The sequence below is a fragment of the Hyperolius riggenbachi genome, chromosome 4, assembly GCF_040937935.1.
Source record: "Hyperolius riggenbachi isolate aHypRig1 chromosome 4, aHypRig1.pri, whole genome shotgun sequence".
NCBI lineage: Eukaryota > Metazoa > Chordata > Amphibia > Anura > Hyperoliidae > Hyperolius > Hyperolius riggenbachi.
The window spans coordinates 441,795,980-441,819,707 of record NC_090649.1 but is presented as its reverse complement, the minus strand read 5'-3'; the positions used below and the strand labels follow the sequence as shown (position 1 = coordinate 441,819,707).

Here is a 23,728-nt window from a genome sequence, read left to right as displayed (position 1 = left end):
GATTTTATTCTAATTGCTCCCCTCTGGCCAAAAAGACCACGGTTTGCAGCTCTACAAAAGGTGGCCAGGGAACCTCCGTTCATGCTTCCAATGCGTCCGGATCTTCTGATCCAGGGACTATTGTATCATCCCAAGCCCCAATTATTCCTGAAAGGGTAATTTTAAGAGACAAGGGTCTGTCTGAGAAAGCCATTGAAACCTTAATGAAATGCAGAAAACCAGTAACTCCGAAAATATATTGTAAAGTTTGGAAGGTGTATTTAACTTGGTGCAGCACTCATGTCAGAGATCATTCTTTAACGGCATCCATCCTAGAATTTTTTTTTCAGGAGGGTTTCGAGATGAAACTGGCTCCTAGTACATTCAAGGTTCAGTGCTCAGCCTTATCTATTTTATTAGATAGGAATTGGACAGAAATTTCTTTAAAGCCATTTAAAGATCCACTCCGGTGAAACCTAAGATCTTTCCTCAATGGGATTTGTCTTTGATTTTAAACAGCCTTATCAAAGGTCCTCTTTTGAACCAATTGAAGAAATTGACATTAAATTTCTTTCCTTTAAGGTTGCATTCTTAGTTGCAATTACGTCAGCTAGACGTTTGAGCGATTTTAAAAGCTTCATCAATTAAGGGTCCATTCTTTGTCCAGGCAGTGTGAGATTTCGACTGGATCCAAATTATCTTCCAAAGGTTTCTTCAGAATTTCACAGGCCACAGGAGATTGTTTTGCCTTCTTTCTGTACCAATCCCTCTTGTGCCACAGAGGCCGATTTCCATTGTTTAGACGTAAGAAGTTCCCTGCTAGTCTATCTCACAAGGTTTAGAGAGTTTCGAAGGTCTAGCCATTTTTTAGTTATTTTCTCTGGAAAGAATAAGGGCCAGCAAGCATCCAAGCAAACTATTTCTAGATGGATCAGGCAGACTATAATTCTTGCATATGAGGGTAGTCAGTGTCCATTGCCGCCCAACATTAAAGCCCACTCTCCAAGATCACTGTCTACTTCCTGGGCTGAGAGGGCTGGCGCTTCTATTCAACAGATCTGTCAAGCGGCAACTTGGTCGAGCACATTTACTGTTATCAAGCATTATAGAGTGGATGTGTTGTCACAACAGGACCAGTCATTTGGCAGAAAAGTGCTCCAGGCTGTAATCCCTCACTACGGGAGTCTTGCACGGACTTCTTGTTTCTCTCTTCACAGGTCCCAGACGCCAATTAGAGGAAACCTCCAGTTAGACTTACTGGTAACGGAGTTTCAAATTGGCGGCTGGGACCACGACCCTTACCCTCTTTAAGCACTATTTTCTGTTCTTCGGCTGGTTGGGACTTTATTAAGGGTCACTTTTTCGTTTTTCCCTACATTTGGCGTTTCTTTAGCGGAATACTTTCTGACACACTGAGGCTGTAGGGAAGGTTTTTTTTTTTTTTATCTTTCTTTAGTTAGTGTTTCCAGAGGCTATCCGGTATAACAATGATTATAATCATGGAAAGAGGGCGGTGGGAGTCTGTATTAACATTTGTATAGAGGCTGCCACAATTTTTTTTTTTTTTTTTAATTTTGTCAACTACTATCACCTTTAGGTTATCATAGAGCTTGGCGTATCTATATACGGACATGTCAAAGCTGAGGATTAGAGATTTTCATGATTTAGCTATAATCATTCTTAAAGAAGTCAGAGGCAACAGACCTATAGATGCCGCAATATTTATTTCCTTTTAAACAATACCAGTTGCCTGGCAGTTCCTGTTCATTTTTCTGGCATCAGAAGTATCTGAATCACACACCTGAAACAAGCATGCAGCTAATCTAGTCAGATTTTTCCCAGAAACATCTGCTCTGCATATGCTTGTTCAGGGTCTAGGGTTCAAAGTAATAGAGGCTGTGCATCGGGAGGACAGCCAGGGAATGTGCATTGTTTAAAAGGAAATAAATATAACCGCCTTCATTTGTTTGTCTCCTTGGGTTCCCTTTAACAGGTTCGAAGATGTGCATAATAAGTTTATAATGGGTTGAAGAGACCTCGTCTGGAATATAATAGAGCTGTCATCGGGGACTTTGGTGCCTACCAGCGATGGTCAATGAGATGCAAATAAGTTTGCCTAAAATTCAAATTTCCTGTAAATTATACATTTAGGTTCATAAATATTTGGACAGACACTTTTTTCGAATTTTGGTTCTGTACATTACCACATGAATTTTAAATGGATCATCTCAGATGGGTGAATGATTGCATAAAAATAAGGCAACTAAAGCATTTTTTTTAACCACTTGCCGACCGCACACTCATACCGTGCGGCGGCAAAGTGGTAGCTGGAGGACCAGCGACGCAGATCTGCTTCGCCAGGGGCCTCCCTAATTAATCAGGAAAGGCCGCTCGCGCGAGCGGCCGTTTCCTGTTAGATCATGGAGCGGGTCTCCGTGAATAGCCTGTGAGCCGCTGATTGCGGCTCGCAGACTAAATGTAAACTTAGGAGACATTTGTCTCCTTTGTTTACATTGTACGGCTCTGCTGCGCAGCAGCGCCATAACACAGATCGGCGATCCCCGGCCAATCAGCGGCCGGGGATCGCCGCCATGTGACAGGGGACAGCCTGTCACTGGCTGCACAGGACGGATAGCGTCCTGTGCAGCCCGGATCACCAGGGGTGAGAGGGAGGGGGGAATTTCGCCACGGAGGGGGGCTTTGAGGTGCCCCCCCCCCGCAACATGCCAGCCAGGAGGAGCGAGCAGACCCCCCCCCTGCACATCATCCCCATAGGGGGGCAATCTGATCGCTCTGCGTGCCAGCTGATCTGTGCTGGGGGCTGCAGAGCCCACCCAGCACAGATCACAAAAAATAGCGCTGGTCCTTAAAGAGGAACTCCAGTGAAAATAATTTAATATAAAAAGGTGCTTAATTTTTACAATAATTATGTATACATGATTTAGTCAGAGTTTGCTCATTGTAAAATATTTCCTCTCCCAGATTCACATTCTGACATGTATTACATGGTGACATTGTTACTGTGGGCAGATTATGTAGCTGTTCTGGCTTTAACAGACAGCTATAAACAGCCATTTCCTGTGTGTGTCATTGTTACATTGTGGCAGTTTGCCCAGAGTACCTTACGGTACCAGAGCCTCTTGTGGGAGGGGTTTCAGCACAAAATCAGTCATACAGCGCCCCCTGATGGTCTGTTTGTGAAAATCATTATATTTTTCATGTAAAAGTGGGTATCAGCTACTGATTGGGATAAAGTTCAATTCTTGGTCGGAGTTTCTCTTTAAGGGGGGGTAAAGGCTGGGTCATCAAGCGGTTAACACAATCCCTTTATTTCAGGGGCTAAAAAAATATGTTGACAATTGACTTAGAGGAACTCTCCATGCAGGTGAAAGAAGCCTTTCATGCTGCAATAAACAAAACAAAAAAACCCATATGAGAAATTGCTACAATATTACGAGCTGCAAAATCTGCAATTTGTTTCATTCTGAGAAAGAAAGCAAGCACTGGTGTACTCTGCAACATAAAAAAAAAAGCCAGTATAGTTCTAGAAAAACATTATTTGGACAGATGAAGCCAAAATCAACCTTTACCAGAATGATGGCAAGAAAAAGTTTGGAGAAGGTGTGGAACAGCTCATTATCCAAAGCATAGCACATCATCTGTAAAACACGGTGGAGGCGCTGTGATGGCTTTGGTATGGAACGCTAGTGTTTATTGCTGTGACACAAGACAGAAGCAGCCGAATGAATTTTGAGGTGTTCAGAGACATAATGTCTGCTCAAATCCAGGTAAATGTAGTGAAATTGATTGGTCGGAGTTTAGTGATACAGATAGACAATGATCCAAAACATACAGCCAAAGCAACCCAGGAGTTTATTAAAGCAATGAAGATGAAAATTCTTGAATGGCCTAGTCAGTCACCTGATCTTAACCCCATTGAGTGTGCATTTCACTTGTTGAAGACTAAACTTTGGACAGAAAGGTTCCCAAACAAACAGTTACTGAAAGCATCTGCAGTAAAGGCCTGGCAGAGCATTAAAAAGGAGGAAACCCAGCATCTGGGGATGTCCATGAAAACCTGTAACATCAAAAAGTTCCCCTGGGGGGTACTCACCTCGGGAGGGGGAAGCCTCAGGGTCCCAATGAGGCTTCCCACGCCGTCCTCCGTCCGGGGGTCTCGCTGCACCAGGGGAACTTTTTGATGTTAAAGTGTCTCTTTAAAGACTTCAGGCTGTCATTGCCAGTAAAGGGTTCTCAATCAAGTATTAGAAATGGACATTTTATTTCCAGTTATTTAAAGGGACTCCGCGCACCTCTCATGGGCATGCCTTTAAGCCAGATGACTTCCAACAAGGTCGTGCTATGACCTCTATGGAAGAGCCTCTTGCAATGGCCATGCGTGTCACTTCCTCTTCCTGCTTTATTCAGTGATGCACTTCTCTAACAGAGAAGACAGGGGTTACCCGGAAGTTATCACATAGCCAAGATGGCAGCCGCTATTTTTAAATTGAAGTCGAACGAAAACCATTTGGGGTAGAACCGCGTTTTAGGCATCAAATGAAAGAGGAGAGCACAAGCTACAGAAAGGTATGCATCTCTAAGTACTTTGCAGTACTGGTCGGGGTCTTAAAGGCATGCCCATGAGAGGTGCTCGGAGTCCCTTTTTATTTTGTCCAATTACTTTTGAGCCCTTGAAAGAAAGGGGTTGTGTTAAAAAACACATTTTTTTGCAATTGTTTTGTTCCCCCCGTTGAATTAACCTCCCTGGCGGTAAGCCCGAGCTGAGCTCGGGCTATGCCGCCGGGAGGCACCGCTCAGGCCCCGCTGGGCCGATTTGCATAATTTTTTTTTTTGTTACACGCAGCTAGCACTTTGCTAGCTGCGTGTAACCTCCGATCGCCGCCGATCCGCCGCTATACCCGTCGCCGCAGCCGCCCCCCCCAGACCCCGTGCGCTGCCTGGCCAATCAGTGCCAGGCAGCGCCGTGGGGTGGATCGGATTCCCCTTTGACGTCACGACGTCGGTGACGTCATCCCGCCCCGTCGCCATGGCGACGGGGGAAGCCCTCCAAGAGATCCCGTTCTTTGAACGGGATCTCTTGATCTCCGTTCGCCGGCGGCGATCGGAGGGGCTGGGGGGATGCCGCTCAGCAGCGGCTATCATGTAGCGAGACATTGTCTCGCTACATGAAAAAAAAAAATAATAATTAAAAAAAAGGTATTTGCTGCCCCCTGGCAGATTTTAACAAACCGCCAGGGAGGTTAAAGCTGAATGTCTGCACTTCAACTGCATCTGAGTTGTTTCATTTACAATGAATTGTGGTAATGGACAGAACCAAAATTAGAAAAAGTATTCTATTTGCAGTTTGAACTTGGACCAATAGAAATTAGCAGGAAGTTTTTCTGATTGGTCCAATTTGAAGCTGCTTATAATTTACATGAAGTTTGATTTTTAGGCAAACGTATTTGTATCTCATTTACCATATCTAGTGTATACTACTGAATATATTATTGCATAGTGCAAAAACGCACATTTAGTGGACGTGTACCAAGGTGCATAAGCTTAGACATAAGCTTATTGCATAGTGCATAAGCTTATGTCTAAGCTTATGCACCTTGGTACACGTCCACTAAATGTGCGTTTTTGCGAGCGTCCTCTAAAGCAGCAGTTTGGATCAAACCTGGCCACTCTTGTCAGGTGTAAGTTACCTGCGAAAATGGACCTTGTAATGCATCTCCACTACATAAGACCATGTTTCTAGGCTGTGGTTGTCAAACCCCTGGAATGATCCTCCAAGTCCACCGCTAGATCTAGATCTGCTCCCCACCTGTGTGTGTATTCTGGGTAAATGTGGGCAGCTGATGAAATAAGGTTTTTGAAGATGATGGAAATCTGACATGGAGAACTGGGATAAGTATGACATCTCTGTTCAAAAAAGGATGTGGGGAATCTGACTTTTAGGTTAGGATTGCTTTCTGTAAGTTTGTAAAACATTAGTGTCCTTAACAAAGTCATATACAAATCATTTGGTACTAAGACCACTTTTGGAACTCGCCAGGGTTTTTGTATCCTGGCAGGATCAATGCGTCTTATAAAGGTTCTTAATAGCCTGTGACTGGATATTACACGGGCTCAGGTTTTGCATGTATCCCACATGACAAGAGGATGCTGCATAATTGGGTTATTGGAAAAAGCTCTGTCCTTCGGATTCAGCCATAATAGATTGGATAAGGCAGTACAGGCTCAGAACCCGACTCACTCTTCTTTCTTCCACAGTCACTCCATCTCTGCAGAATCGGCCATACGGCAGTGTTTATGCCCTCCCATATCTAGGCACTGCACCCATTGAGGAGAAAGGGATCCTGAGGCAGGACGAGTGGTGGGAGGTCCTCTTCTTCATTCGGAGGATGGAACCCCAAGAGCAGCAGGAGGTGCAGGAAATGATAAAACATAGATTAGAGGAAGAGGTGAGTGAAAAGGTTCATGTAGAGCTGGCTCCGCCATGATGGATCTGCCACAGACGAGGTTCGAAAACGGGAATCTGATCATTCTCGGGGAGCACAGTACATAGACTGGAAGAGTAGTATCCTGGCCGTGGGAGGTAGACTGGTTCGTGCGTGGCTGCACTGCGTGTGCCCCGACTGGTTAAAGTTACTGGGAGCCTTTACAAAAGAACCAGGAGGCGGAGGACGGTGCAGAGGGAGCAATCTAGCCGAGGGGGGCTGGAGGAAGCCCCAAGTATGTGTGAATTTTTATTTCATGTCAGGTACACTTTAAAGGGGCCAGATCCATCCAGTCCCGAAAGGGTTAAAAGGCATATTGACAAGTTGAAAAATATCACTGAGGAAAAAATTCTGGAGAAAAAGTTAATTGTATATGAGCCAATATGGCCAAACACTGGTTTGATCCTACAACACCCAGGCTACGTACTGTGCTCCCCAAGAACGATCCGATTTCTGTACTGTACACTGCTATTTTATGTAGATTGAGGTTTTGAAGAGGTGATGATGATGATTGCTTGCTGGATATGAGATGTTTTCAGTATCCATAATTTAAGCACTGACTCCTTCGCTTGTTTCTCTTGTCTCTCTATTTGCAGCTGTGTGGTCCGGATGAGCAGAGCTTCATACTGGCCTCTATCCCAGTTAATCTAGCACAGAGGATTCTGGGATTTCTTGGTGAACATTGTCACGGTTCGGTTTTGAGTGACCTTCAAAGCTCGCGTATTTATGCCAAGTATGTCCTGCGTCCCAGCACAGCAGAGAAACAGATCCCCAGTTCCAGTTCCTCCCTTCAGGGTCCCCCTGCTTCCACAGGCCTCCTCTCTAAGAAGCCAAAGAGTGAAGAGTCGGGAAGAAGTGATAAGGGTGGCAATGCTGGGAATGCAGAGCCAACAGACCTTCAGGTTCTCCGCAATCTTCTCTCTCAGGAAGGAATGAAGGTGTCTGCACCAGCTGAGGAGAAGGGGAAATGTAAGTCTTGGTGTTAGCACAGTGGGGCACAATGTTAGGGATTTGTCTAGGACTTGCACACAATTCGCCTACCAGTCCTGCTGCACATCTACAAGGTGAGGTGAGGCCGTGAGGGAACCATAGCAAAACTTCATGTGTTCTTGTTTGACATTCTCTCAGTGTGTTTTGTTGTCTCTCTTCATAAAGCCCTTGTCAGAGGAGGAAATAATTTCCGTAGTGACTGGTTGCCAGACGTGGGCAGCAGAGGGCAAGAGAAGATTGTGGTGGATAAGCCACTTTGCAGTTTTTTTAATTGAGACACCATTCCCAAGTTGCAGAGCACTCAAATCAAGTCCTTCCAGCCCTCTTACACATGTTCCCTCCCCTCCTCCCTTAAAGTGGACCTAAACTCCTTCACAGGACAGAAGGAAAATGTAGATAAAATATAGTTTAGCATGTCTAATTCCCCCTCATCGGTGTCTAATCACAAGTTATAATTTGATACCTTACCGTGTCAGCTGACTTCCATAGCAGAGAGCTAATTGGTAAACACAGGATGTTAAGGGGACACTTAAGGCTGCAAAAAAAAGAGTTTTACTCACCTGGGGCTTCCACCAGCCCCCTGCAGCTGTCCGGTGCCCACGCTGTCTCCCTCCGATCCTCCTGTCCCCGCCGGCAGCTACTTCTGGTTTCGCCGACAGGCTGGGAACGCGAGTGATTCTTCGCGTTCCTGGCCGCAATAGCAGTAAAGAGGGCGCTATTGCGGCCAGGAACGCGAGGGATCACTCGCGTTCCCAGCCTGTCGGCACCTGTCACCGAAACTGGAAGTGGCTGCCGGCGGGGACAGGAGGATCGGAGGGAGACAACGTGGGCAACGGGCAGCTGCAGGGGGCTGGTGGAAGCCCCAGGTGAGTAAAACATTTTTTTATGCAGCCTTAAGTAACCCTTTAACAAGATGTCTGCTTCCATGAAGGCAGGAAGTAGATATACTGCAAACCTATTGCAGGATTTCTATGAGCTGTAACAAATAAATATTTCTCTTTAAAGCTTATTATGCTGTTGCGTATCTTTTAAAGCAGAGAGGAAGTTCCGAGTTCAGTCCCGCTTTAAGGAACATCTAAACGTATTATTATTTAGTATTTATATAGCGCCGACATCTTCTGCAGCGCTGTACAGAGTATATATAGTCTTGTCACTAACTGTTCCTCAAAGGAGCTCACAATCTAGTCCCTACTATAGTCTTATGTCTATGTATGTATTGTGTAGTGCATGTATATTTTAGTCTAGGACCAATTTTAGGGGGAAGCCAATTAACTTATCTGTATGTATTTGGGATGTGGGAGGAAACCGGAGTACCCGGAGGAAACCCACGCAGACACGGGGAGAACATACAAACGCCTTGCAGATGTCGACCTGGTTGGGATTCGAACCGAGGACCCAGCAATGCAAGGCGAGAGCACTAACCACTACGCCACCATGCTGCCCACATGCCACCGTGCTGCCCACAGTATTAGGCCGAGTACACACAGCCAATTTTCTTTGGCCAATTTTACCACCTCCGTGCAGTCAGTATGAGAGCTTACACACAAAATCTAAATAAAGTACTCAAAATATGTTCGCCCTCATACTACATGGAAGTGACAAAATGTGATGTCTGTGCGCCCCATTTGTTTTGCTTCTGAGGCAATGCTGGATAACTTTGTTCCAACAAGTAGTAGAGCCAAAGATATCCGGCACTGCTGTCAGTTGCCTTGGAAGAAGCACCACCCACTGTCATCGCCTGGACCCCAAATTACACCACCTTCTGTGTTCTGACGACCTGGAGGGCAATAGTATTTAACGCCATTGGGGAGTTTAGCGGCAGCAGGGAGAGGCGTCATTCGGTTTGCCCTGCGACCAACTCACCGACGGCGTACTGATACTTAAGCCTACAGTACCAGTGCTGCCTTGGTTAGTGCTATGGCTACATATACTTTTTTGATACCTTCGTATATTTTGGTTGCTTGAAGATTATTCACATCCATAGACTAAATAATTTAATGTATGTAATGGCACAAAAAGATGGCAGTCCTTTTCCTCCAATGATGTAATGACATTGGCAAGTTAAGACCAGGGAAGTGTAGCTACATATCTACTGCTCACACCTTGTAGGGGAATAGCAAGATTCTTAGGACAGCAGCCACCACTCATCTGAGGGTGGTTCCCTGGACCCTCTGCAGATTTGTGATCTCGGCACTGCTGCCCTGTAGGTGACGTGTAGAGTGGGAGGCAGATGGATGTCTGAGTCTGTACCTTTTGCTTTTTCAGCTATGGGAAGTTCCCTGTGCCTGGAGCTGCTAGCCGAGATGCTGGACAAGGTGAAGCGGAAGGTTTGTGGAGCGGAAGCTCTTGGCTTTGTGGTGCAGATGATGGAGCAGCAACTCTTGGAAGAGATGCACAGTGTGAAGATGGAGTGTCGGCCGGCATGCAGGTACATATTTCTCAACTCCCTACAGCTGCAGCTTATGTTATCCCAGTCACAATCTCACAGCCAGGCTCTTTACTTTCATTCTTATGATTTTTAGAGATCGAATTGTGAAGCTGCTGGTGGAGCTTCCAACTTCTCAGGTGAAAGACAAGTTACTGGTGATCACTTGTTTACAGCTGACCTACCTGGTGATGTCCAAATATGACTGGCGGGTCCTCTTTGCCACAGAGGGAGGGGTGCGAGCCGTGTTGGGATGTATGCAGGAGCATCAGTCCTCAGCTGCTATCCAGCATATAGGCCTTGCGGTAAGTGGAGCATTGTGCCATAAGCCCATGAGATGTGTCCACTGTGTCCAGCATCCTGTAATGTATGATGCCATTGCCCCACGGCAGGTCCTGAAGGTGCTAACCGGTGTGGGCAGCAGTGATGTGCGCGGAGGTTCCAGACGCCTAAATGCAGGGGATTCCCAGGTGATCAAAGAAATCTTCTCCAGTATTGGCTCTGCAGCCAGCGGAAACTCAACCAGTCTACTGAGAGCTATTCCTGGTGCCATCGCCAAGATGTCTGGTGTGGATGGGTGAGTTATGGGCTGTGGATGTGTGATCAGTAATTGGGGTCCCTGGGGTGGTTGAAATGACCCTCTTCCATCTGTACGGCAGGTGTTTCTCCTTTGTGTATAATGGGCTTGTTAGTATGAAATTTGTGGTTGTGTGTTCAGTGATTGGTGACCATGGGATGGTTGGAATGACACTCTTTCTTCTGTACGGCAGGTGTTCCTCCTCTGTGTATAATGGACTGTTGGTTGTCCTGATGCTGACAGAGAACCACAAGGCTTTGTCAGAGCAGCTGTCCAGTGTGGAGCTTTCCTCCGCCTTGCAGAATTTCCCTGAGGAGTCTGGAAATTCCATGTATGGCAGGCTGAACCTCTTCATGCAGAAACAGCTTAGCGACCTTCTGAAGAACAGCAATGAGAAAAGTGACTCGGATAATAAAGGTGAGGAGCTCCAGACGCTTTAAGCTTACATTAGGCATACAAGCCCTGCAGTATTAGGGTTGGGCTACGTCTCCTAACCTTCAGCATCAGGGTGGAGCTACGTCTCCTGACCTTCAATATGAGGACGGAGCTACTTCTGACATTTAGTCATGGGGCGGATTTATGTCTCCTGCTCAGGTTCAGGTGTTTAAACAACTTTTGGGGTTTCAGCAAAACAAAACTTCAGAAACAGCCCAGCTTAGGTAGAAGAACTACCAGCATATTTATAGTCTCGATAGATTGAAAAATCAGTAGAAGTCCACAAAGTCCAGGCATTTAGTCAAATTAAATATGGAGGCTGGAGCAAAATACAGAGATCACCGAAATAAACAGTTCATCAAAGTCCAGCTGACTCTATCCAACGGGCAGCATCATCCACAGGGCTGGGTTACTGTAGCCTTGTTAGGTCACTTCCAGAACATCCAATCTCACTCAGAGGCCACGAAATGGAAGTTCTCACAACTTGGTTACTCCAGGAAGCTTCTTCATTCCGGAGATTACTGGTCCCAAGAGGTTGGAGAACCAGCCCCATGGCTGGGCTGCATTACAGTATAATCCCGTTATAATAAACTCTGATATAGTAAACATTTGGGTATAGTTAACTACCTCTTCAGGTCCCAGCCAATCTCCATTATGTCTATGGGAGCAACTCCTGGTGTACTAAACTCTGATATATTATAACTTATGTTGTAGTAAACATGTTTTTTGGTCCCTACGTGACGCTGGCTCTGGATATAGTAAACAATGGGCGGTGCATGCGTCATAAGTCAAGGTGGCTGCTCTCTTCAGGCTGGTTGCAAGTGAGTTGATGCCTGATATTTATTATTATTTAGTATTTATATAGCACGATGTACAGTATATATATTGTCTTGTCCCTAACTGTCCCACAAAGGAGCTCACAATCTAATCCCTACCATAGTCGTATGTCTGCATTGTGTAGTGTATGTATTGTAGTCTAGGGCCAATTTAGGGGGGAGCCAATTAACTTATCTGTATGTTTTTGGGGTGTGGGAGGAAACCGGAGTGCCCGGAGGAAACCCACGCAGACACGGGGAGAACATACAAACTCCTTGCAGATAGTGCCCTGGCTGGGATTTGAACCCAGGACCCAGTGCTGCAAGGCGAGTGCGCTAACCACTACGCCACCGTGATATCATTTTTAAGCCAAGAATAGCATCGGTGCTGGATATACAGTACTGTACAAATAAGCAGATTGGATGAAATGAGGAATAATGTGAACGTAAGCAAAGGAGATTTCAGTGTTCTCACTTCCACTTTGCAGTTGCCATTAAAAGTATCACAGTCTTCCCACAGGATTGAACGCACTCCCTGGTATCTCTTCCTTTGTTAGCGATGATGCTCCTGGTAGCATGTGAAGCGCAGTACAGGCTACTTTCACTTGTAGTGTAGATCAGAGCAGGCCTGCTCACTGCAAAACTAAGGAGAGTTGAGTGCCAAGTCCCGCCCGCTGAGGTACCAGAGCCACTCGCATTTTGAAAAGAGGCTTCATGATTGGCTCAAGTTTGAGCTGAAGGTTTTGCAGGACATGTGCTACTAGTCTCGCCCATGGAAGTATCGGAGCCACTCACAAGAAGCGAGTAGCTGCCTCTATCCAGTGACAGCTGCAACTTTGAAGCCCTGGATACTGTACAAGCCTGGCTATGCAGCCCTAAGGTTTAAGGTGGCCATACACTGGTCGATGTGCCATTAGATCGACCAGCTGACAGATCCCTATCTGATCGAATCTGATCAGATAGGGATCGTATGGCTGCCTTTACTGCAAACAGATTGTGAATCGATTTCAGCCTGAAACCGATCACAATCTGTTCAGCTGCTCCTGCCGCCTGTCCCCCCCGTATACATTACCTGAGGCTGGCTCCCGGGCGTCTTCTCCGCACTGCACCGCACCGCTGTTCTTGCTCCATCCCGGCGCTTCCTGTGTTACTCCGTGACCAGGAAGTTCAAATAGAGCGCCCTCTATTTCAACTTCCTGGTCACCGGAGTGACACAGGAAGTATAAGCGTACACTGGGACATGCGGAAATGCGGTGCAGCGAGGAGAAGAGGACCCCGGAGCCAGCTTCAGGTAATGTATACATGCTCGGATCGGGCCCGAATCGTACGCCGCAAGCGACGCGCTCCTACCGCCGGGCGATCGAGGGTAATTTCCCGCACGGCGCGATCGACGGTCCGATCCGATTTCGGGAGGGAATCGGATCGGCGGGTGCGTTTAGCGCAAGCGATTGGCAGCAGATCCGATCCCAGGATCGGATCTGCTGTCGAAACGGCCGTGAATCGAGCCAGTGTATGGCCTGCTTTACTTAACCTTGTAGGCCACTAAATGTGCAAGTGCTAGTATTGTACCTCCAGTATGAGGACAGTGTTGCAGCAGAGAATGTACCAGGGAATGCTGGGCGATTATTTATTTTTTTTTAGGACAATTTCTGATATAGTAAATTTCTGATATAGTACACCACTTTCCTGGTCCCTTGGAGTTTACTATAATGAGATTATAATGTAATGGCAAATCTCATGATATAGTTACCACTGCAGTACACCTGGCAAATATCACACCCAGCAGCACATCTGTCTCTTCCCGAGAAACTTCAGCTATATGTATTCCTGACAGAGTATGCCATGTCTGTCTCTTTCAGGGAAGGTTCTCGGCTCTGGCTGTCTCTTTCAGTGAAGTTTCTCAGCTGTGTCTGTCTCTTTCAGGGAAGGTTCTCGGCTCTGGCTGTCTCTTTCAGTGAAGTTTCTCAGCTGTGTCTGTCTCTTTCAGGGAAGGTTCTCAGCTGTGTCTGTCTCTTTCAGTGAAGTTTCTCAGCTGTGTTTGTCTCTTTCAGGGAAGGTTCTCGGCTCTGGCTGTCTCTTTCAGTGAAGCTTCTTGGCTCTGGCTGTCTCTTTTAGGGAAGGTTCTTAGATGTGTGTGTCTCTTTCAGAGAATGCTCCGGTCCCCGCTGTACAGGAGATGGATCTGGTGTCTTTGCTAAGTGCTTTGAAGGACAGTCAGATGTGTCGGGAGATTCTGCCTTCTCTGGAACGATGCATTTGCGATGACGTCTCCTCCCTGCGTTGTGATGTCCCCCAACTCCTTACTGACCCCAACTTTTTCCTGCAGCTTCTCTCCTGTCTGGAGCAGTTGAGGAGTGACAAGCGTCTGCAGCTGTGTGTCTACAGGTGAGAGGCAAGGATGGGGTGTGTACAGCTGAGGGGTGTGTCTGTGATGGATGGTGTGTGAACACATGAGGTGTTTGTGTAACGGCTATTGTGTCCACAAGCGTAGAAATATGTACAGGTATAGGTGTGTTTGTGTGCTGGTAAAGGACTTGAGAAGATATAGCAGGGACACCACGGCTGCAGGAGATATAGTAAGGACATGGTAGCTGCAGGATATGTAGCAGGGACACCATGGCTGCAAGACTTATGGCATGGACACAATGGTCGCAGGATATATATATATATATATATATATATATATATATATATATATATATATATATATATATATATATATATATATCTATATACCTATATATTATATCTATCTATATATTATATCTATCTATATCAAATCTCATTGGCTTTTTGTGGCTCAGCCCCATTTCTGAATTTGAACCCCAGTGACGCAATGACCAACTGTACCAGATTTGAGGCTTCTGCCATTAAAGGGAACCAGAGACGTTGGGGGAAAGTTTTTATACATTCCTGGGGCTTTCTCCAGCCCCATTCACAGGGATCGCTCCCACGCCGCTGTCCTCAGCTGCCTGGATCCGCCGGTACCGGGTCCCGTCATTACCGCCAGTCGGCCGCGGCCAATTCTCCGCATCACAGGGGCTCCCTGCATATACTTACGCGTGCGGCTGCCTACTGCGCAGCCGCATGCGTAAGGGTATGGAGGGAGCCCCTGTGATGCGGACAGTTGGCTGCGTCCGCCGGAAGTGACGGGACCCGGTGCCGGTGATAGAGGAAGCGGAGGATGGCGGCGTGGGAGCGATCCAGGCTTATGGGGCTGGAGGAAGCCCCAGGTATGTATAAAACAGTTTCCTGTTTTTTAGTAAGCTTCCTCTCTGGTTCCCTTTAACTGCAAGAATGGCAGCAATTTTAACCACTTCCACACCATGAAATTTTATGCTGATCTGTGCAGCGTGGGCTCTCCAGCCCACAGCACAGATCAGCTAGCAGCCAGGGCGATCAGACTTCCCCCCCCTTTTTTCCCCACTAGGGGGATGTCCTGCTGGGGGGTCTGATCGCCGCCGGCTGCTTGCGCTTGCGGGGGGGGCTCTTCAAAGCCCCCCTCCGCATCGCTTCCTGGCCTCCTTCCCCTTCCCTCCCTCTCCCTCCCCCTGTGAGCGGCGCAGGACGGAAATCCGTCCTGCGCCTGATGGGATAGGCTTTAGCCTATCAGATGCCGGTGATCCCCGGCCAATCAGAGGCCGGGGATCGCCGATCTCCTCTACGGCGCTGCTGCGCAGCAGCGCCGTATACATGTAAACACCGGGGAAGATCTTCCCCGTGTGTTTACATTTACCCTGCGAGCCGCCGATCGGCTAGCAGGGTGTTCACGGAGACACCCTCCGTGAACTGACATGGAACGGCCGCTCGTATGCGGCCGTTTCCATGGTATACACTTCAGGATTCAGGGGCGTGTATATACGCTCCGAGAATCCGGAAGTGGTTAATATTCCCCTTGAAAATCAACAGGTGAATTTTGATTGGCTTTTTTAAGCTCCACCCACTCCCTGAATATTAATCCCAGTCACCCAGTAACCAACTGTGCAAAGTTTGAGAACCTTGCCATTAGCAGTAAGAGTGGCTGCAGTTTACATTTTCCCAGCGGAATTTGTTTTTGACTCCATCCACTTTTTGTAAGCTTGACACAGTCACTCAATGACCAAGTTTGTGAGCTTTCAGGTTCCTGGCATCAAAATTGTGTGAATGGAAGCCATTTATCCAGCAAAGAAATATGATGGGCTGTTTGTGGCTCCGCCCATTTAGTGAATTTGAACCCCATCACTTAATGACCGACTGTAGCAGGTTTGAGGCCTCTGCCATTAACAGTGTACACCAGAGCGGTTCTGGAGCGTTTTTCAAAACGCTTGCAGGGGGAAAACCACTTGGCTAATGAAAGTGAATGGGATGGTGCACACCAGAGCGGGTTGTTTTTTTCCACAAACTCAAACTTGGGGGCTGTAGCATTTTTTAGATTTCTGAGGCGTTTCTGTCTCAATGTTAAAGTATAGGAAAGTGGAAACTGCTCTGAAAAACGCTAGATCAGAGCGGTTTTCCAGGCGTTTTTGTTACAGAAGCGTTTTAGTAACAGCTTTTACTGTAACATTTGTAATCTGCTACACAAAAACCCTCTTAAAAAGGCTAGGCATGTTTAGAAAACGTCTCTAAACGTGCCTAGAATCGCTATGAAATCTGCTTCAAAAACCTCTAGCGTTTTGAGGATCTGCTAGAGGTTTTTCATGTGCACTGGGCCTACGAATGGCAGTAGTTTCAATATTCCCCTTGAAAATCAATCGATGAATTTTGATTGGTTGTTGTAGGCTCCACCCACTTTTCTGAATATTAATCCCAGTCACCCAGTGACCAACTGTGTCAAGTTTGAGAACACTGCCATTAACAGTGTAAGAATGGCTGCAGTTTATATTTTCCCATGTAAAAAATGTAGTTGTTGGCGCTGTGCAATTTTTCTAACCTTGACATACAGTCACTCAATTACCAAGATTATAAGCTTTGGGATCCATGGTGTCAATAATTTGTATATTCCCATTTAACTTAAACAAATCTGATTGGCTGTTTGTGCTCTGCCCCCTTTCTGAATTTGAACCCCAGTCACCCAGTGATCAACTGTACCAGGTTTGAGGCATCTGCTATTAACAGTGTAAGAATGGCAGCACTTTAAATATTCCCCTTGAAAATCAACAGGTGAATTTTGATTGACCGTTGTAGGCTCCACCCATTTTCATGAATATTCGTCCCAGTCACCCAGTGACCAACTGGGCAAAGTTTGAGAATCCTGCCATTAACAGTTTATGAATGGCTGCAATTTATATTTTCCCAGTGAAATTTGTTTTGGCTCTGCCCACTTTTTGTAACCTTGACACACAGCCACTCAGTGACCAAGTTTGTGAGCTTTAAGGTGCCTGGCATCAAAAATTTGTGAATGGAAGCAGTTTATCCACAAAGGAAATCTGATTGGCTGTTTTTGGCTCCACCCCTTTAGTGAATTTGAACCCCAGTCACCCAGTGATTGACTGTAGCAAGTTTGAAGCATTTGCCATTTAGAGCTAGTCCACACTAGCTCCGGAAACGTATCTGTGGCTGCGTTTTTCAGCCCTGATGAAAAACTGAGTCCCGGCTACTAATGTTAAAAATAGCAGCCATCCTCACCCAAGAAAAAAACGGATCCGTTTGCGTTTGCAGGGACCCGTTTTGAAAACCTGAACGGGAGGTCTGGAATTGCTGCATTTTTAAGGACCACTGATACACGGATGGGTAGTGAAAAGCAATGAGAAAACGCATCTCCAACTCCACAGGCAAAATAGCTCCAAAAACTGATGAGAAAACGGATAGCCTGAACCTTATTATTGGCCCAAAAAATCCTCCCACTACCTTCCTAATGATAGACGGTTTCCGTCCATTTTATGGGGTAAAAAACTGAACGGAAACTAATGCAAAACTGATTCACTTTTTATGAAAACTGATCCGTTTGCGGTCTGATGGTACTTCCCCTGATCTTCCCCTGATCCCGGACTGCAGCGTCCGTCCTGCAACCGTGCCTAGTGTGGACCTAGCCTTACAGTGTAAGAATGGCAGCAGCTTAAATATTCCCCTTGAAAATCAATAGGTGAATTTTGATTGGCTGTTGTAGGCTCCACCCACTTTCCTGAATCTTAATCTCATTCAACCGGTGACCAAGTGTGCCAAGCTTGAAAACCTTGCAATTAACAGTGTAACCAGGGGCGTAGCAATAGGGGGTGCAGAGGTAGCGACCGCATCGGGGCCCTTGGGCCAGAGGGGCCCCGAAGGGCTCTCCCTCAACTACATTATTAGCTCTCTATTGGTCCTGTGCTCATAATAATGACTTCTGTAGATACTTTGAATAGTGGTAATCACTAACGCACTGTTCCCCATCCCCTTCTTGCACCTCTGACACTGTATTTGCCATTGGCAGGTTTTGGTGCGCCGTATCAATTGTTATGTATAGAGTGCTTGGGGGGGCCCCAATGTAAGACTTGCATCGGGGCCCACAGCTCCTTAGCTATGCCACTGAGTGTAACAATGGCTGCAGTTTACATTTTCCATTGAAAATGAATGGCTGAATTTTGATTAGCTGTTTTATGCTCCGCCCACTTCCCCTGGATTTAAACCTTGGTCACCAAGTGACCAACTGTGCCAAGTGTGGGGTCTCTGGCTTGGTTACTGTGAGAATGGCAGTCTTTTAAAAAAAAATTCCATTGACATGAATGGGTGAAATCTGTTTTGCGGTTTGCAGCTCCGCCCAGGTAAGCATGTGATTGTTGACATGTGCTATCCTTTGTCTGCAGAGATTTTTATCTCCTTTTTTTTAAATCAAAAATAGGACACAGGTTCTGTTCCTGAAATGAGTTTCTGTGTATCTTCCCAGGATTCTGAACAAAGTTCTGGACTCTTACCAGGAAGATGTTCTTCCCTGGCATCGGAGCATTGAACCCTGCCTGACTTCTCTAGGGAGCACCAGTAGTGATCAAGAGGTGAGAAGCCTTTCTGCTGAGTTCTTCCCTGTTCAGGAGTTTAGCATATGCGCACTGGTTCAGCTCTTTCATGTTTCAGATTTCTTCAGACTTGTGAGCTTCTCTATTGCTGTACTCTTTCTTAGCGCCTCTAGGCTGGTCATTTGCTATCTTCTTTCTTAATTCTTGCAGACTTCTGGGGTAGACTGTCTTTTTTGGCCTGACAGTTCATGAAGACTGGACTGAGTTTTGTACAGACACCTTCTTTTCCTATGCAGGGGGAGGGGTGCGGAGGGTTGACTGCACAACGCATGGTGGAATAGTTAATAATAGTTAATAAGATCAGTAGACTTGGCTTGCTTTCAGCTGAGATGTTTTTGGTTTCCTGTCGATGCATTGGGGCTATCTTAAACATGCTACATTCTTAGCAGATGCGGCCCTGACTGGCTGCCCTGGCTGAGACCCCTCTAGTATTTGTACGAAGCTTTAGAGATTGTCTGTCTTTCCCTTATTATTGTCTTCTTATGGAGTTCCTATAGGCAGGGGGACTGGACTATCCTTGTACTGTTTTGGAGTTCCTGTACACTAGGGACTGGGCTTTTTTCTTGTCTTTTTATGGAATCTCGTTTTTACTGTCCATCTTGATTTAGGTTCTACAGGAGGTGGTGAGCTTCCTCCATCGTTTGGCCTCATCCAACAAGGACTGTGCGGTGGTCATGTGTCGCTTGGGTGCTAAAGACACATTGAACAAAGTACTGGAGAGGCACAGCAGTCTTGCTCAAGCTTCTGAGCTGAAGGACCTTCTGGCTGACTGTGAGAAGTATTCCAGCCTTTACCAGAAGATGGCTACAAGCATCCTGGCTGGCTGCATCCAGGTAAGAGCATATCAGCTTCTCTGTTACTAAGATGGCAGCATCCTGCTTGCTGTTAATTCTATAGCAACTCCCTGAGGCCTGTTTCTGAGGATAATTCTGTTTTGTCCATCAGATGGTGCTTACTCAGATTGAAGAGCACAGACGCAGCCAGCAGCAAGTCAACATCCCTTTCTTTGATGTTTTTCTGAGGAATCTTTGTCAAGGTGGGTGTGTTTCTGCTCTTTCTCTTTCCTCACGACGCCTTGCTGACTCCTCCACTGTGATAACGTTAGGGAGCCACCATTAGTGTCCATAGATTCCCAGTGACCCATGGAGTGCAGCATGATCTTTCCCTGAAGTGCCTTACCATCACCCATGCTCACCCCTTGTTGTAGACAGTGATAGGACCAGGCTTTCTTTATGTATGTGAGGCTGCTGGGCTTCTGCTCTTCCAACCACAATACCCTTGCTTATCCAGGCTCCAGCGTGGAGGTCAAAGAAGACAAATGTTGGGAGAAGATCGAAGTTTCCTCTAATTCACACAGGGCCAACAAATTGACAGATGGGAACTCCAAATCCTACTGGGAGTCAAGTGGAAGTACAGGATCTCATTACATCAACATTTACATGCAGCGGGGTGTGGTTATCCGGTAAGTGGGATCATGAGGACCTCCTGTAGCTCTTCTTCAGTATTGCTCTATTGTTCTGAGTCTCCCTGTGCCCCCCTGCAGGCAGCTGGTGATGGTTGTGGCCAGTGAAGATTCCAGTTATATGCCAGCTCGGGTGGTCGTGATGGGAGGGGAAAGCCAGTCTAGCATCAACACAGAACTGAATGCGGTAAGTGACTCATCTTCACAGCCAGCCCATTAACCTCCCTGGCGGTAAGCCCGACCTACGTTCCGGCTAGCCGCCGCAGGGAATCACATCGCACATTTTTAATAAAATCTGTTGCTTATTGTTAAGCTAGCACTAGGCTAGCTAACTGTGCGCCAAGTCCCTCCGATCGCCGCCGTAATACGTACTCCCCCAGGGATCCCGCGATGGCGCAGCCTCCCAATCAGCACCCGGCTTCGCTATGGGGAGGTTTGGAACTGTGCATGACGTCATGTCCTATCGTCGCCATAGCGATGAGTGAAGCTAATTGGTGAAGCTGCGGCTCTCGCGGGATAGCAGACTGGTAAATCTAGCTGGCGGGTATCGGGTGGGGGGCATCACAGAGGTGCCGGGGAACTTGGAGTACATAGTTAGCTAGCCAACAAATAAAAAACACAATCCCTCCCGCAGACGCAGCCACTGAAACTGTGTACCGCCAGGGAGGTTAATGATCCTCGATATATATGTATAAGGCAGGTAGAGGCATATACCTAGATCTATTGGTATTGAGATGCAGAGGATTTTCGTTGCTAGAGAGGAGAAGGGAGTCCATATCCCGAAGGCACATATCCTCCACCATAATGTGGAGTACATCACCAAATAGTTTAATGGTCATGGTTTCCTTGCTCTATCGCTAGTATGATGTACCTAAGGACTGTTTTTTTTTTTGACCCAGTACATAGTGTGACTTAGTGAAGGATTTTAATGGGGAAAAGGGGTGCTGCTCTTTTTTTTTTCTCTTTTTCTAAGGACCTTCATATAGGTGACTTGATATGATAGAGCACAGGTTTTGTAATGAAGGCCATTCATTGTGTTTTTAGGTGAACATCGCCAGCACGGCTGGACGTGTTGTGCTTCTGGAGAATGTCACTCGTTTCTGGCCAATCATTCAGATCAAGATTAAGCGGTGTCAGCAGGTGAGATGTGTGGCATATGTTCCTGCTAATGGACAGTATACAAGTGACGGCTTAATAATTCCCATGTTCCTCTGCTGCAGGGTGGTATTGACACACGTGTGCGTGGCCTGGAGATCCTGGGGCCCAAGCCAACCTTCTGGCCAGTGTTTAAGGAGCAGCTATGTAGAAGAACCTTTTTATTCTACACCAGCAGAGCGCATAGCTGGGGGCAGGAGATCTGCGACAAGAAGGAGAATCTATTGCAGCTCTTCAGCCGGTCAGACACCCTTCCTGTTACTTTTCCATAATATTTACGTGTTGTGACTTTCATGTGGTTGTAGAGATGGCTGCCAAGGTGCAAAGTCACTGCTGTCCCACGGGGAGCTGGGACTGTTGTAGTGTTGTGGTGTGACTGTTGTAATATTGTCCTGATTGTTTTCCCGATGCAGTGTAACTGTTGCATTATTATTGTGTCAGTGTCCATGTTGGATTATTGGTAGTATTAATGTCCATGTTGTAGTGTTGGTGTCCAAGGAGCAATGTTGTAGTATTTTATTTTTTATATCTACTGGTATGTTGTTCTATTGTTGGTGTGCATATTGTGGTGTGACTGTTGTATTACTGTACTCTCTCGGTTTCCATGCTGCTATATTGCTTTTGTATTATTGTAGTGTTTGTGTCTATGTTGTGGTGCAACTGTTGTATTATTGTAGTGTTTTTTTTCCCACTATTATTGTACTATTGGTTTCTATGATACAGTGTGTCTGTTGTATTATTATAGTGACCATTTTGTATTGTTGTAGCATTGGTTTCCATGTTGACATTGGTGTCAATGTCTTGATGTGACTGTTAGGCTTTAACATTTCAATAATACAACATGGACTCTAACAGTACGGTAACACAACAGTCACATCAAGACATGCCCACCAACACTACAGTAGCACAACATGTACATCAACCCTACAGTAACTCAATGTGGACATTCACACTATGGTTATACATATTATTGTAGTTTGGCCATGTCTTGTTATGACTGTTATCGTAGTGTTAATGTCCATGTTGTGTTATTGTACAGTTGATTTCCACATTGTGTTATTGTAGAGTTGTGTCCATGAAGGGTTATTGTAGAGTTGATGGCCATTTTTTTTATTTTTTATTGTAGAGTCGATGTCCATGTTGTGTTACTGTAGTGTTGGCGGGCATGTCTTGGTGTGACTGTTGTATTAACTTAGTGTTAGTGTCCATGTTTTGTTATTGTAGTGTTGGTATTTGTGTTGAGATTGTGTTGCATTATTGTAGTGATTGTTGTCATGATTTCCTCTGTTTCAGGTTGAACCGGGCATTGTCACATGAACAGGAGTTTGCAGAACGTTTTCTACCAGATGATGAGGCGGCTCAGGCTTTGGGTCGGACATGTTGGGAAGCGCTGATTTCCCCCCTAGTGCAGAGTATTAGTTCCTCAGGTATGTAAATTCTAGAGATTCATCCAGGGATTGACCTCTCCAGGTATAACACACCAACTTTCTCTTTCCAGAATCCGGAGGAATTAGTCCACTAGGGTGGCTCCTCACACGTTACTTGGAGAACAGTCAGGGCTCTGGACGTCCAAAGTCCCGACCATCAATCTTCAATTCCCGTGTGCGCAGGCTAACTCATCTATTGGTCCATGTGGACACCAATCAACCAGACTCAGCTGTACTGAAGCCTCCAAGCAAAAGTAGTGAGTGTTGACTATTCAGTACTTTATATGTCCTAAAGGAAGCCATGTTGGTCTCCTCTTTATGACCAGAGGTGGGAAGTACAGTAATGGTTAGTGTATTTCAGCAGTTACAGCCTTGTGGGAAGAGCACATGGGTGCCCAACACAGGTGAACCCCCCACCACCACTTAACCGTCATTTTTTTTTTTTTTTTTTTTTGTAGATGGGAAGAAGCGGGATGCCTCCACCATGCCTGTGAGCACAGCCAGCTCGAATGTCAGCAGTATGGCTGGCATTGCTCAGTGCTGGCAGGAAGTGGTGCAGCGGCAGGTGGGTGTGGCTCTTTCATTCAGTAAGACCAGTCTGGGTACAATGACTTGAGTGTAATACCACTTGTGTCCACTAGGTGCTGCGCTTTCTGGAGATGTCGTGGAACGATGTGGATCTTGTGCCGCGGCTCTGCTCTATGTACCTGGCTCTCAGGCAGGCCATGGAAGAGATGTTTGGTCAGCATACTCGCTTTCTACTCGCCTTGCAGCAGGGATTTTGCAAGGGACTTTTACAGCTTTCATTCCTGACTGCCTTACATGTAAGTTTGTGTGTGCCAGAGGGCTGTATCTGTAGTATAATGCCCCCTACTGTCCATTTATTTGTTAATATCCTATATAATTTACTTATTCATGGTACAGATAATCCGTTTGTGGTACAGCTCTCCCTTATGTGTGTTTGGGGTATAGCTCCCCTACCTGTGTGTCTG

General features: G+C 46.3%; 1 protein-coding gene across 2 annotated transcripts in view; it reads left to right on the top strand.

The window, feature by feature from the left end:
- The window catches only part of CUL9 (cullin 9), a 67,335-nt gene that overhangs the window by 18,334 nt on the left and 25,273 nt on the right, over window positions 1-23,728 (top strand). For both annotated transcript variants that reach the window (XM_068232601.1, XM_068232599.1), the window contains exons 6-23: window positions 6,256-6,446; window positions 7,079-7,451; window positions 9,738-9,900; window positions 9,995-10,202; window positions 10,290-10,474; window positions 10,668-10,891; window positions 13,872-14,109; window positions 18,566-18,671; window positions 19,301-19,525; window positions 19,638-19,728; window positions 19,983-20,154; window positions 20,236-20,341; window positions 21,199-21,294; window positions 21,375-21,550; window positions 22,603-22,736; window positions 22,808-22,993; window positions 23,195-23,301; window positions 23,378-23,560. In XM_068232601.1, coding sequence (XP_068088702.1) covers window positions 6,256-6,446; window positions 7,079-7,451; window positions 9,738-9,900; window positions 9,995-10,202; window positions 10,290-10,474; window positions 10,668-10,891; window positions 13,872-14,109; window positions 18,566-18,671; window positions 19,301-19,525; window positions 19,638-19,728; window positions 19,983-20,154; window positions 20,236-20,341; window positions 21,199-21,294; window positions 21,375-21,550; window positions 22,603-22,736; window positions 22,808-22,993; window positions 23,195-23,301; window positions 23,378-23,560 — 3,164 coding nt within the window. The remainder of the gene's footprint in view (window positions 1-6,255; window positions 6,447-7,078; window positions 7,452-9,737; window positions 9,901-9,994; window positions 10,203-10,289; window positions 10,475-10,667; window positions 10,892-13,871; window positions 14,110-18,565; window positions 18,672-19,300; window positions 19,526-19,637; window positions 19,729-19,982; window positions 20,155-20,235; window positions 20,342-21,198; window positions 21,295-21,374; window positions 21,551-22,602; window positions 22,737-22,807; window positions 22,994-23,194; window positions 23,302-23,377; window positions 23,561-23,728) is intronic.